Source organism: Cryptomeria japonica, chromosome 6 (genome assembly GCF_030272615.1).
Source record: "Cryptomeria japonica chromosome 6, Sugi_1.0, whole genome shotgun sequence".
Classification (NCBI taxonomy): Eukaryota; Viridiplantae; Streptophyta; class Pinopsida; order Cupressales; family Cupressaceae; genus Cryptomeria; species Cryptomeria japonica.
Genome location: NC_081410.1, coordinates 644,233,372 through 644,249,054, shown reverse-complemented (window position 1 = coordinate 644,249,054; position 15,683 = coordinate 644,233,372). Strand labels below are relative to the sequence as shown.

The following is a 15,683-nucleotide window of genomic DNA, read 5'->3' as shown; positions in this document are numbered from 1 at the left end:
CAATGGCATCAGATATTCATATTTTTCGTTTTCCTTTTTCGATATTCATATGATAGAAATGAGAAATCTCCAATTTGACAATTTCATTTGTCAAATTTTATTTACTTTTAGTTTTAGCAATTAGCAATTAGTTACGTATCACTAATCTAAGTAATCTTGGTATTTCCTATAGTTTCATTTGAAATCTAATTCTTATACTGTTATACTGTTATACATCTTTTCAAAACTAGTTTTTCAAGTACTATATGTATATATATGAGCACCACCACCCCGCCACCCCCCGCCGCCGTCCCCCCGCCGTCCCCCCGCCATCCCCAAATTTAGGCCCTTGGTCCCCCCGTCCCCGAGACGCGTCCCCCTCGTCCCCCCGTCCCCCCGTCCCGAACGCCCGTGGAACACTGGAAATAAAATCATTACAAGAGAAATATATTGAAAAGGTACTAAATAGGTTTAGTATGAAGAATACTAAGGCAGTGTGCACACCACTAGCTGATCACTTCAAATTATATTTTGAGATGTGTCCTAGGACAGAGGAAGAAAAAGAATACATGGAAAGAGTCTCTTACACAGAGGAAGAAAAAGAATACATGGAAAGAGTGTCTTACTCCTCTATTGTTGGAAGCCTTATGTACACAATGGTCTACACAAGACCTGGTATTGCTCATGCAATGGGAAAAGAATACATGGAAAGAGTCTCTTACACAGAGGAAGAAAAAGAATACATGGAAAGAGTGTCTTACTCCTCTATTGTTGGAAGCCTTATGTACACAATGGTCTACACAAGACCCGGCATTGCTCATGCAATGGGAGTGGTCAGCAGCTATATCAGTAATCCAAGAAAAATACATTGGAAAGCTGAAAAATGGATTGTAAGATATCTGAAGGGCACATCAAATCATGTATTGAGGTTTAGAGAATAACTTGCACTATTAAAAGAATATGTTGACTCAGACATTGCTGGTGACTTGGATAAAATACGATCTATCAAAAGGTATGTGTTCACATTTGCAAGGGCAGAAATCAGCTGGATTTCTAGGTTGCAGAAAGTGGTGGCTCTTTCCACTACAGAAGCAAAATATATTGCAATCACAGAAGGAGCCAAGGAAATGTTGTGGTTGCAGCACTTAGTATCTAAATTGGGTAATAGACAACAAGACTTCATTTTGTATGGTGACAGCAAAAGTGCAATTCACTTGGCAGAAAATGCAGCATTTCATTCACAAACGAAGCACATGTAGTTCCAATATCACTTTATTCAAAGTGTCCTACAACAAGGTAAGCTAAAGTTGGCAAAGATACATACTAGTCTGAATGCTGCAGATGTATTTACTAAAGTTGTTTCAGAAGAGAACTCGGAGTTCTGTGGAGCTTCTCTTGGTCTGGTGAACATGTGACAATCAGCCTAGAAAAACAGGTGATATCTCTGAACATAGTTATTTACAGCCTAGATCGATCTTCAATTGGGAGATTGTTCAGTTGTGAAGCCCAATCCTTATCCTTTCCATCTCCCTTGTTTTTGGACTCTTCATCTGCCTTGATGAGTTCTATGCATTTTAGGGGGATTGAAACATTTGTATGAATGATAAAAAACTTCTTTGTATTTGCCATGATCAATAAAATGATGAATACCCTACTTTTCCCGTGGATATAGCCAAATTGGTGAACCACGTAATTGGCTGTGTCTGTGTTCTAATAGCTCTGTTTTTTATTTGCCGTTTGGTGATATATCTATCCTGCTTATTTGACATAAATAACCATTTAACCTACCAACGCAAAGCTGGTGGAAACTTGAAACTATGTTCGTGTTCCTTGTCTTTAATTTTCTAAATGATATCAACAATGAGATACAAGAAACCATATTTACTTTCTCAATGTTCTTCCGCTTTAAGATATCAATTTTTGGTGACTCCTTTTCCAACGTAAGGTTCCTCAGAGAAGTCATGTTTTTTTCATTTTAGAAGTCAAAGGTCCCCCCATACAATATGGTGCTACATGTGTCTTTATGTATTCAGATATGCCTATGTAAAGTGTTTGGTGGATAATATATAATAATATATAACTCATTCACACAGTTTCAATATGTCATAATGTAAGTGCTCCTAGTAAACTTTCTATTTCGGACACAGTAATTGTCAGTACTTACAATTTGTCTCACCTGCCAAAATAGCTTCATAACATGATTCTGAAAACAAAAATTTCATAAACCAGTCATCGTATTGATAAAAATCATCATCATAACTTACTAGCCTCTTTCATTGTAGATAGAAGAAAAAGCACTACAGATAAAAACATGGAAGACTGGTCTATGTCTTCAATTATCTCAAATTAAGCTGCCTTAAGACCTAATTATAGTTTAGTATACAGGTAAATACAAACTTTAAAAAGATAGAATAAAAAGCATAGTTACCAGGAGACGGGTATTTGGAAACACTGGAGACTGGTACTAGTACTAGTACGGCTAATTTTAAAAAATAGGAGACGGGGTACTTAGAGATGTCATTTTTTTTAATATAATTTAATAATTTCCAGAAAATATCATGATATAAAACTTTGAAAACAAGAACAGTGGTAAAATTTAAAGGTGACTTTAAAATTAAACAAAAATTGAAATTAATATTGCTTATGCTGCTGGTACCTGTTGTGACCTTTTTCACACATCACCCCATTGATGATGGGGACCCTCTCCTTTCCTGCTTTCTAGGGTTTTTGTTAGTGCCCCGTGGCCTTCCGCTTCAGTTCTGCTCGGTTCTGTCAAGTTTTGAACGGTTTGAGTCTTAAAGATTGAAGTTAGTTTGTGCAAGCCAAGTGATAGCAGAGTCTAGACGCCGTCAAAGTGCCTAGAAAGGCCAAAGAACGAAGAATGCAATTGATTTGAACAAATTTGGACAACTTTCTATTTTTTGAAAGTTTGTTTTTTTGCTTTTTCCTATTTTTTAGGAAGTTTCGGTTTTGGCATTTTTAGCCCGATCCCTGGTATGGCTATTTTTAAAAAGTTTTCCCTATTTTTTAGGTATGTCTGCTTTTTGCTTTTTCGAAGTGGGGACCTAGGGTTTGCAATGGTACCATCGACCTGCATCGATCGCGATCAAAGATTTCCAAGTTTTGACCCAAAAAGCTAAGTTCCTACATTTTAGGGGTCATGACGCTTCGGATGCTTTACCTGAGTTTGGATTTCAAATATCATTCTAATCTAGCAAAAATTGGTGAAATTATCAAATTTTGAAGTTTTCAAGTTTTTCTCCAAGTCTGGCTAATCAATGTTTGATGGTGAATGTTATGACAGGAAGTTCAAAAACTCCGCCCTAAGGAAAGATCAAAAGTCCGCCCATGATGAAGAAGGTGCCTAAGTCTCTCAAAGTCCACCTTGGTATGTGGTGCCTGAGATGGGAAAAGTCTGCCCTACCTTGCCTTGAACAAGACTCAAAAGTTCGCCTTCCTAACATCATGGCCAGCTCAAACTCCGCCCAAGGTGAAGGTAACTGTTGATGTGTTTTCATGCACATGCGAACACAGAATAAAATACCTAAAGGTACCTTATCCTCTCTTGAACAAAGTTCCCGACTGCTGAAGATCTCGCTGAAGGATCAGTCAGAGTAACTCCAAGGTTCTGTTATGTAGGATCTCTACGTGTGGATAAGCTCTTTGTGGTATGATGTGATTTTGCTGGAATCACAAGGGGACTTACACTTGACGACCTAAACGTCTGATTTGCTGGAATCACAAGATTTCACTAGTCTAGATTTTGAAAAAAAAGAAAAAAGGACGAGGGCGAGGAAAGGATCTAATTTTGATACTAAGAATGTAGGAGCAATGAATGACCTTTGATGAAATTCTAACTAAGTCTTGTTTTGACATCCCAGGACCATCTCCACAAGGTTAGTGCAATCTTTGGAGGAAAAGCTTTATGATGTTCAGATCATCGCTACAAGCATAGAGGCTGATGCATATCAGTGAAGAAGCGACAATTGAAGTTAAGCTTAAGCTGAACGATTCCAGTTGACTACACAAGGCAAGTCTGCAATCAACAAACTGCTAGTAGTATGGATATACGAATTTCACCATCAATCAAACACATTTCTTCCACTCATCTAATAACATGAAATCAAATCTGAGAAGTATAGAGACCATGCAAATTGTTGAATCGACTCATAGATTTCACCATTTCTTCAATGAAGTCTTACAAGCCTTTTACAACAACATCTTGGCAACAATCTTTGCCTTCTCTTTCTATTCTACTCTAATTACTATTCTATCAACTGACTATTCACTATTTCTAACTATTCACCTTCTAACTACCGACTAACTATTGTTGACTCCCATTCACTAACTATTAGCCTTTACAAATGAAGAGCCAGGGCTTATATAGTGCCCACAATACCATTCAATGGCTTGGATCAATTTGAGATCAATGGCCAAGATTTTACAATGAAACCCTAATTAGGGTTTGTTACAACAAACTTAATTCTGACCAATGAAATAATTGCATTATTTGGACACATGTCTCCTCTGGAATATTCGACCAATGGATAGCCGACGTAGGTACATCGAAGTTAGTGCCATCTTTGATGAGTCAAGTACATTGAATCTGGACATGCTGAAGTGGACCAACCCGACTGGAGGAGTGATGACTGGGATGCCACCTTGTCTTTCCTTCAAATGTTGGACTGGAAGAGGTCATCCTTGATGAGGCTGGGCTGGAGAAGGTCGTCCTTGTTGATGCTGGGCTGGAGAAGGTCGTCTTTTAACTGCAAGACGAACAAAAAGATGATAAAGGACACATAATAATTTCATTTCAACATAGCATTTTATACCTTAAATCATCAACAAGAAGACATCAAAATTAAGTTTGTTCAAGAGTCTTTCCAGGGGCAGGCCCTATAAGAATTTCGCCCTGGACTCTCTGGAAGGGTCAGGAGCGAAATTTGACATTTTGGACTCTCCGTCAGGATCATTTTATGGAATATAACATTTAAGTATATTCCTATACTTTAAGTTATATTCCATATATACTTTCAAGATGTTTGAGAGTGGTTTCGGACCTCCAGGAGTTATATTGCAAAATCTAGTTTTTGGAGGATTCTTCAGTTTTCCAGACTTAGTCAAATTTCAGGATCAGGACATTCCAGACTTAGCCAAATTTCAGGATCAGGACATTCCAGACTTAGCCAAATTTCAGGATCAGGACATTCCAGACTTAGCCAAATTTCAGGGCATTTGAAGATCAGGATGACATTTCAGACTTCATCACTCACCAACTCGACCTAGCTCGGACCTTCAAGAATGATATCCACTCACAAAGCAAGACACAATTAGCAACGAGAGCAAAACCAGGCCCTACGGAAGACTCCCAAAGAAACCCTAATTCTGTGGCCCTGTGGACTCACCCTGGCTCAAGCAAAGCCTGTAATCCAACGATCCCCTCGACAGCACTCATCCTGCAAAGGCTAACGACAAAATCCTAAAAGACCTAGAAAACAAACCCTAGAAAGCAAAAAGCAGGGGTCCCCATTTGCAATGGGGCGATGTGTGAATACGTCACAACAGTAACCAAGACTCCAAAACTCTGCCCCATGAATGATGGAGACTATTAAATCTCCGCCCTATTCCTAATAGCCAAGGTGTCAAGTCATTCAAAGTCCGCCTAAGGTAAGGGTTAACAAACTCCGCCCTAAGTAAAAGTCTAACAAAAGTTTGCCCTCCAAGCAAGGTAGATAGTGTTGAAGCATGAGCTAAAAAGTCCGCTCAAGGTGACTAGTGTGGTGAGCTGCAAAAGTCCGCTTAAGGTGAGTGTTGGCTAAGACTCACAAAGTCCGCCCCTCATGGTATATACTAAAGATATCAAGTGCCCAAGGCAAGAAAGTTCGCCTTCACCTTGAGTCCGCCATGGATAGGATGCATGAAAGTCCGCCTTGGAGGTATTTTAAGAGGTTCAATGCAAGGTAAACCGTGGTTGTGAAGATAGTAAAGTCCGCCTTCCTACTTGGAGGTAAGACAAGCAAAAGATGTTCAAAAGTCCGCCTTATAGATGATGATGATGGTGCAAGTAAGGTATGAAAGTCCCCCCTCCAAAGTCCGCCTTGAAGTTGAGTGCATGAAGTCCGCCCTATGAAGGAGTTTTTAAGGTACACAATACTCCAAAACTCCGCCCAAGTTCCCAAGATATTCAAAGTCCACCTTATGAGGAGAGCTAAAGTCCGCCCCATAGATAATGGAGAGGGAGCGTGAAGAAGTCCGCCTTGTTAAATTTAGGTGTTTGGAAGGGAAAAAGTCCACCCTAATAAGATCAAACTCAACAAAGTCCGCCTTGATGGAGGTCAACTAAGTTTGAAAATTGGAATATTCCGAGTGATGTCAACATGATCTTGGAGAATTCGAACTGAGTTGAAAATAGAAAGTTTCTTAAGGGATGAATTTTAGAGATTGAGTTGATTTTGGAACTGGAATTCGAAATAGAAAGTTGCATTCAAAGGAATTCGAGCTCAAGGATGATGACTATGCAACTTGAAGCTGAATTAGAAACTTTCTTCATAAACGTTGAAGACTGAAATCAAAATGGAAACAGATTTTAGAGAGGATCTGCATGTTTCTAATTACGAAATTCAACTTCAATACAAATAAGACATTCCTTCCTTCATTATTTTTCACAAGAGTTTGAACCTTCAAGTGTTGAGAGCAAAGTTAAGAGACATTCTTGCAGATTGAAGGATATTCGAAGGATATTCGAAGGATTGAACATATTCTTGAGAAGTTAAGAGACATTTAGTATCATTTTCAACCTTATTCTCCTGCAACATACGCAGATTTTGGAGATAAACCAGCTGATAGGAGGCAGATCTATCAAAGTTTCTGAGTTTTTGAAAGTTCCTTCTATCTTCTTGTCTTTTTTTCTCATTCCACCGAAGGTGAAGTTGGTTTTGAAGGCGGATTTATTAAATTTTCTGAGTTCTTTGTTAGCAGATTCTAAAGATTTTATCCAAATTTTCAATAAGAGAGATCATGCTAATTTGACTATTCCTTTCTTCTTTCTTATTCTCTGCCTATCCAAGCAAGGTCGAATGAGGTCTTCCAAGTTATAATCTGAGTTCAAGTTTAAAATCAGAATTTGATATTCTCTAGGTTTTCACATATTCTTCAGAATTCTCAGAATACCTACATGTGAAAATTTCATTTTTATGACCAAGTGTCGAGAGCAAAGTGAAAATACCAACCACTTAGCCACCAAACTCACAAGTTACTCTTAAAAGTATAAATTTTAACTTAAGTTGGTTTGATTAGTTTGCAGATCTCGCAGTCAGGATGAAGTTTTTGGTGGATAAGGATTCCCCTCCGGAATCCAAGATGAGGTCTAAGTGGAAGCTGGTCGGAGACACGAACCTGAGACATATCAACTTGAGGGAGTTCAAGAAGCGAATGTATGGCCTTGACAAATTGATGCCTACCGCAACTACCAGAAAGATGATGAGAAATGGAATTGTACAGGCTGCTGGTTTCCTTCCAGCAAAGCAATGTGTTGAGTTAGTAGTGGAAAGCTCTAAACACTATAATTCTATAAGCCGAGAGATCATAGCACCTGACAGGAGAGTCTTGGCAAATGTCAGTGATGTTTTTATCAGGGAAGCTTTCCGCATCCCTGAATATCATAACCCTGTTTACATGACCAAAGAAGAAGCAACACGGCTATACCAAGATAACATTGAAGAATATGAGGCCAACATCAACCATCAATGGTTGGAAAAACCAAGGAAAGGTGCTTCCAAGTTACCTAAAGATCTTATAAGAGCATATTTCAAGGAAGATATTGGAGATTTGATGGTTCTGCTAAACAAGGTCATGGGTAGTCAACAAGGCGCGCCATTTGAGCCTTGGATGTACTACTTCATCAATGAAATAAACACCGGAGTGAAGATGATTGATTGGGCAAAGATTATAAGAGATAATCTTGATACCCAACTGAAGGATTTAGAGAAAAACAGGACATTCTATATGAGTTCCTATCTGGTGTACTCTCTTGCTCGAACCTACAGATATAGAGGACTCACCTGTAGAGGGGAAGTGGGAAATAAAGAAAATCAATTTGTTGTCTACGATTGCTACCCGCAGTTGCACTTAGAGGAAAAATTTCACTTCAAAAGAATCAATGATGCATTCTTAATGCACATTACTAGGACACTCCAAGGTGGTCTGCATCATAGGCTCTCTCAAGAATCTAGAGATTTTATCAGCAAATTCGGGCATTGGTACATCCAATATCCTAAGTTTACTTATCTAAGAATTCAAGGATTCTCCGGATCTCCTTATAAGTTACCTATGTATCCCACCAACAAGGTAGTATTGCTTGAAGTTGTCAGGCAGCTGGAAAATTATATGATCATTCAAAGAGAGAAGCAGAAGAAGGTAGGGACATCTTCTCTCACTATTGGAAATGGATTGGAGACATGTCCATCGTCATAGGCTGTTGCTAGTGTTGAAAAGGAACTTGCTTGGTATCCATTATTCTAGTATAAGGCTAGAGCACATTTTGACCCTTTTCACCAGATGAAAAGAGTCGATGGTGAAATATTTGAGCATAGACCGGATCTCGAAGACTATTGGGCTGATGCAGCCGACAGTTTTGAAATCAAAAAGAGATTGTGGTCCAAACTTCCTCTGAATTTGATTAGAACAACAGAAGTATTTAGAGTAGCAGATCAACTTGAAGAGGATCCCAAGTTTGAGCAACCTCACTTTGACAAACTGAGAAATGAGTCCCTTGCCTTGTTTAATTGGTCAGATTCTGAGGGCGGACTTGAGTGACCTTATGAGACCAATAATTGAATATTCGAAATGGTGGGCAAGTGAGAAGGCAAAAGATCTTAAATCCAAAGGTACCAATCTCACATATGATCTCATGGGGACCAATGAGTCAATGTCTTCAATCCATGGTGTTTCGTCAAGTGTTGGGTCCAGGAAAAGGAAAGAACCCACTGAAAATTCTCTAAGGGGTAAAGGAAAGAAAGTAGTCGGGGATGCAAGCAGAAAATATAAATCTGACGAGGGTCAGTCGACCTTAAGTGCTACATCCGCTGCTCCAAACAAGGCTACAACTGATGAACAAAGGATGAATATTGATATAGGAGTAATAGCTCCTTCCCCTTCAGTGGAAGAGGTAATGGAAGAACCAACCCAAGAGCCGAATTGTGTTAAGAATGTAGAGGTTAAAGAACCTGAGTTTCCAAGGGAGTTCCTAGATGGTATAGTTACAAGACCAAAGGAAACAAAGAATAAGTTTGATGAAAGTGGCATGGAGCAATCAACCATTCCAGATTGGCTAAAAGAAAAAATAAAGGCTCAGGCTCCTAAAGAGGATCATTCAGAGAAGAACATGGCAGCATTCTTGGCTATGGTGAGTAAACCGATTGAGATAAGACTGCCCAAACCAGCCAAGAGATTCTCTTTAATTCAAAGAGATAATGCAGGATTCAGAACAGTGCAGGTAGCTGTACCTAAAGAAGGTAAAACTCGGGACAATGTTGCTCCGGAAGATTATAAGATTACTACAGTAGAGTTGGGTAAGCCTACTCAGGCTCAAGAGGTCCAGTATTTTGATGATTCTTGCAACACCATCAAGGCAAGACTAGCCAAGGAGAAGGAGAAAAGAATTAAGGTTGAAGAAGAGAATCGACAATGGAGAAAATATGTTCTCCATCTAACTAAGCCACTTGATCATGAGATATTTGTTACTCCGCTCATACCTCTTCCGCAAGAGTCCTTAAAGGAGTATGAATACATGAAGGCAACCTTCAAAGAAGTGAAAGAATGGACTACGGATGCCTCAAAACGTGTTGGCATACTCATTGAGAACCTGATAGCAGCACATGAGTCCACATCTTCCTTATTGAGCAGACTTTGAGACATGGCTGAAGCTTGGGAAGATAGTGAAGATATTCAAAAGAGGATTATTCCATATCTAAAGGAAATCAGGGGACTTTCTCGGCAAGATCTTGTAAACAGGAAATTCATCCAACATGGTGACCTGTATGATTTCAACACTTGGTACTTTACCTTGGTTACAAGGGCTAAATCTTTGAGAAAATCCGAGAATAAGTGTGTAAAATTTGAAAAAATCATCAAAGATATTCAAGACAAGGTTTTCTTTGTGGCAGCTAAGATATTACAGCAGGATGAGGTGTGAGAGAAGCATCTGCGTGCGGAGAATTTGAGGGCCAAAGTTCAAGGAAACTTCTTCAAAGTTACTGGGCCAGTTCTCAAGGAAAATCTCTCCAAAGGCTCGAGCTTCATGCGCATAGACGAAGATTTCCTGACACAAGCACTCGGCTGGGAAGATACTCTCGCCACTTGTACCGATGACATGGATATGGTTGACTTCCAAATCAGCAATTTGCCAAGTGTGACCCTAGAGGAGGTGCGGCTTATTGTGTCCAGATACATTGAATCTACAAAAAGGGAAACTGGACACTCACCCCAGTGAGAATAGCAGTTGTGCCACTTGCCTTCTTGTTCACTCTAACTAATAGAGTTTTGGGAAACCCTAACTAAGGTTTATAACTTTCAATCTGGGCCCTTGATCACTATTTGATCTCGGTCGTTCATTATTTTCTGAGAAACTATATAAGGCTACCTCCTCTCATTTGGAGAGTGAGGTTTTTGATATATTGTTGCGTGAAGGTCATTTTTTCAAATAATACATTGCATGTGCGCTTTCTCTTAAGGATTTGTAACCTCTGTTACTTGAGTGATTAGCATGGTTTCAATTTCCTCAACACATTAATTAGAAGTTAATTTAGATTTGCTTTCAAGTTGTTAGAATTGAATGAAGGATTTGATAAGTATTAATTAACGATGTATCTCTGCTCATACTTTTGGTGAATGGATAATTTCCATTTCACTGTGCAAAGTTAGTATTAATTAACGATGTATCTCTGCCTATCCCCTGTGTATGCCAAAACTTCGATCATAAGCACAACTCATTGAAGATTGCACCCGCTTTGTGTAGTTGTCCTTAGTGTGGCAAAGCAAAGTGCGGTTTCCGGAGATCACCCAGTTAATACCGTCTCTAGAACTCGTAGGTTTAGACCAGCTTTCTTAAACCCTATCCCGTTTTTCCCTTTTTGAAAGTCTAAATTCTGAAAAATCAAAAAAAAAAAAGAAAGAGCCTAAAATTGATAAATCCATCTAAGTCCAGAAGCTTAAAAGACATTCGTAAACGTAAGTCCCCCTTGAGATTTTCAGCATACACTACCCAAGTAGCTATCCCACTAAAGTCGCTTGTTCACACATATAGACCTTGGAATCAGCAGTGATTTTTCAGGAGAGGATAGAGTACCTTTGGGTATCTTATTCTAATGTTTGGTAGATGATAAAACGTGAACCAACAGTACCATAACCAGTCTAAATGGTTTAGTGAAAGTAAGGTAATATAGGTGTTGAGCACACTCAATATTGTTGGCTAAATAGTAAAGGCAGTTTCTCTTTAGACCATTATAATGACAGTAAATCAGTCATACAACTGTTTATGTCCAGCTCAAAAAGTCTACACTATCAATAGATACTATCACTATAACTTTGCATGGATTTTTGTCTTCGTGTGGCATGGTTTCCTTATTTCCCTTTGACTTTGCTTTGCTGCAAGCTTATTTTATTTATTTGCCTTCCTTTTTTTCCACTTTTACTACATTTGTTCTAAGTTTTTTGGAGAGTCAATTTCTGGTTGGAAGACGCAAATCAGGGTAGGAGACACATCTCTCGATAACCATGTTAAAAAATGAACTTTTAATTGTCTCTATGAATTCCACTCAATTGATGCGGTGAAATTAGCTTAGAAGCTACTGGGAGAGTCACGATCAGCCCATAAAAAACTCTGCAAACTGAAAGCTGGCAATAGGATCCATTTACGAAAACTAATAGGACAATTCAGGAAGAAAAATCTACATTACCAGAACAGTTGAACTTCAAAAATAGGAGGTGAATTGCATTCATATGGTGTTCAAAGAAAAAGTGGTGAATTGGCTAGCTATATGGTACAGAGTGCCATCATTGCTAAAAGGGAGTAGTGAAGATGTACAAACTAGCTTGCAACTTATGATGCCCAGAATGTTGGCTGTGTTGATACATGCAACATAAGGCATTGCAACTTCAGTAAATGCACAACGAGGTGCTTCTGGTTTTGAAATATAGTTTTTTTTACAGGACAATAGGAACGGTGTTTGGCACCAGTTTTCGGTTACTTCCTTTCCTAAATGTTATACTCCTTAGTGCTAAAAGTAAATAACTACTCAAAAATCATGACCAATTCGTACAGCAAATAGAAACGAAAAGAATGTAAGAGTTTCCAGATTTAAATCAAAACATTTGTTCTCACCTGAGGCCATCTCCCACCACTATGGGAAACAAACTCTGCACGAGGGAGTCGCTCAGATATCAGATGACCTTCTCTCAGCCAATCCTTGGACCACTCATTCGCCCAGAGTATTTTGATAGGCACTTCTTTTATCTGATCAGCATTTGCCCAAGCCTCAAAGTCAAAGCTAAAATTTGCACGGTTTGTAATCTCCACAATAGCCTTTGCAGCATTCTTGGTCCTCAAGAGAAACCCATGGGCCTCTGCTGCAGAACTATCAATGGCCCTTGAACAGCAGATTTTAAATAAACCCAATTGCAAAAAGGACAAATGGGTCACCACCCCACTCAATCCTGGCACCTTGAGAATCCACAAGGGAACAGAAGGGCGATGTGGAGTTGCATCAATGAGAGTAACGCTGCGAACCAACAAAGGATTGCTGGCAGCCCAAATGGCACCAGACTCAAATCCTGTATCATGAAGAACCAAATGCACTGGCCCAAGAGCTAAGGATTCAATTACCTGTCCCAAACTGCGGCCCAACTCTTCTGCCCCGCATTGCATCACTTGGTAGCTTTGGGTGACTCTGGTTTTTTTATATGGCAATTGGTAAGGCATTTCTCCTGTCTCAATTAGCTGATCAAATGCCCAGAACAAGCCCTTCTCCTTTATCTCGAGGTACACATCCCTAACCCTCCCAATAAAACCAGACCATTCCCTATCATTTTGTAAGCTTGTTTTGTCTGAAAAACCAAAGCCAGGTAGATCAGGTGCAACTGCACGAATTCCCCTGGAAGCCAGCATTGACATGACATTTCTGAAAGAGTATGAACTGCCTCCAAAACCATGAACCAAAACTACTGTTTCTGCATGGTCTCTAGGTCCCTCATCTCTTACAAACATTTGGATGTAGTTCCTCTCGTACCCAATTTGCACTTTGATCATCTTGCCCTTGCTATAATGTGAGCGTAAATCAGGAGGCATGCTTAGGAACTCTGTTTTCTCGTCTCCTGGTCTGATTAGAGAGGAAAATATTACGAAGGCCAGAGTAACGATCGAGATTATGCCCACAAAGAATGCCCAGAAGAAGAAGACATTCGGAGTCGATTCAACCTTTTTAATAGTTGGGTTTCCATTGACATTAAGATTAGAATCAGATTCATCTGATGTAGCGGCATGCTTCCGATTTCGAAGTCCTTCCCCTGACGCAGATTCAAACTCTTGGCGGGTATTCGTATCATCTTCTTGTTTTTTCTGTGGAGAAAGAGGTTGAATCTCTGTAATTCCACTGTAATTATCCTCCATATTCTTCTACTACTGCATACTAACTGAACGCGTGCACTCTTTGAAAGATAATGGATCTTGTCGGGTAGCCTGGACTTACTGTGTGTGCGGGGTACATTTATATTTCCGCTGTATCTGACAAATAGGATATATTTATATTTAATGTTACCCTAACGAATCAGTAAATGGGTAGTTTAAAGCTGCGACTCCTTTCACAATGGCTATTTTGTAAGATGGTTTGGTCGATAGGTTTTTTTTTTTTTTTAAATTAATATTTTGGTTGTTTAATTTATTTTTTAAGATTGTAGTATATATGTATTTTTTAAGATTGTAGTATATATATTCTAAAGTTAGTGTGATGTACATTTGTATGTTAATCTTTTAGTGTTTCTTTAGATTGAATATGTATTAAGAATTAAGTTATGTGTCGGACACAATGATTATGTTGATAGGTGAGAATGGAAAATTGTCATATCGTGAAAATTATTGATGAGGAGAATAGGTTTATGATAACAAATTATCAAATCTTGAAACATCTTATTGTAAACATGTATACAAGAGTGAGAATCTAATTACATTCCTATATAAATGAGATTTTGCTAATAATTGTAACAAACTAATGAGTTTAAATAAGATTCTACTAATAATCATAACAAACTAATGGGATTAAATGGGAAGTATTTTAAATGTGTAAGTTCTAGAGAATAAGAAATGAAAAAATTAAGGATGTTAAATATTAAAATAATCAAATTTCCACAATCCATATTAATATTTTGTAGTTGCTTATGGTTTTGATTGTGTGCCTTTTTTTACATCAACATTTCAGATCACACTATGTGATCCATCATCAAGATGCTAAGAGAATGAAAGGATATGACAAATGGTAAATTGTAGACTACATCAACGTTTTGGATCACACTTTGCGATCCATCATCAAGATGCTAAGAGAAAGCAAGGATATGACAGATGGTAAATTGCAGACTAAGGCCAATCATCAGGATGCTAAGAGAATGCAAGGATAGGATTGGCCTTAGGCTACAATTTACCATATGTCATGTCCTTGCATTCTCTTAGCATCTTGATGATAGATCACAAAGTGTGATCTGAAACATTGATGTAAAAAAAGGCACACAATAAAAACCGGAAGCAACTACAAGATGTAAAACATGTTGCTAGTGTTTATCCTTATCCAAATATTTTATATAGTTTTTACAAGAAAAAATAAGGCTATTACATAATTAAGGACCATCTAATTCTCTCAAAAGGATCATTTGAAACTACAAAATTATTTTATAATTTGCATATGAAGTTACTTTAAAAATAAACACTTCAAAAATAGATTTTACCATCAAACATCTATGTAAGTACCAAATGCATCACTAATGAGTCATGAAACATATATAGGAACTACGAATTGATATATGCATTAAAACAAACAAGGTGATGCTTCACCTCTGTGAGCATCACCTAGATGCATTGAGTGCTAAGTGAACCATTCATTTTCATTAGAGATGGGTTCTCGTGAACCACTACTCATGTAACATGGGTCAATGGGTTTGACTCAAAAACTACACACTTGAATCATGATAGCAATATCATAATTGGACTTGCTATGTAAAATATCTCCTACTTAACAAACAAGTTTGTTAAAAGAGCATATGAAAGTTGAAAACCTTTGACCATTTTAATATTTGATTGGACATACTTGAAACATTAAAACAAATTATAATCATAAATGGACTTCATCATGGAGAACAACAAATTATTGATCCTCTTGCATATCCCTACCTATCTAAGCTAATACTATAAAATTATGGCATGAAAACTAATGCTTGTGCTGGTAATAGTACAAACTTATACAAATTCTAAGTCATCTTGAAATTGAGGTACATAGTATACAAATATTATTATGTTCTATTAAAATGAGACCTATATTTTTGTAAATACAACAACAACTAAAATGCATTCAACTATAGTAATAATTTAGTCACATTTAATCCAAGTGTATTCCCATATTCCAACTTTAATTTACATTAACCCAATAGTTAGTAGAGCCTAAACT

The 15,683-nt window shown here is 38.1% G+C and overlaps 1 protein-coding gene across 1 annotated transcript in view; it reads right to left on the bottom strand.

Moving 5' to 3' along the window:
- The window catches only part of LOC131068651 (protein AUXIN RESPONSE 4), a 45,812-nt gene extending 32,056 nt beyond the window's left edge, over positions 1-13,756 (bottom strand). Inside the window, exon 1 of the mRNA XM_058003886.2 lies at positions 12,359-13,756. Coding sequence (XP_057859869.1) covers positions 12,359-13,642 — 1,284 coding nt within the window. The 5' untranslated portion in view covers positions 13,643-13,756. The remainder of the gene's footprint in view (positions 1-12,358) is intronic.
- Between the last annotated feature and the right edge of the window lie 1,927 nt (positions 13,757-15,683).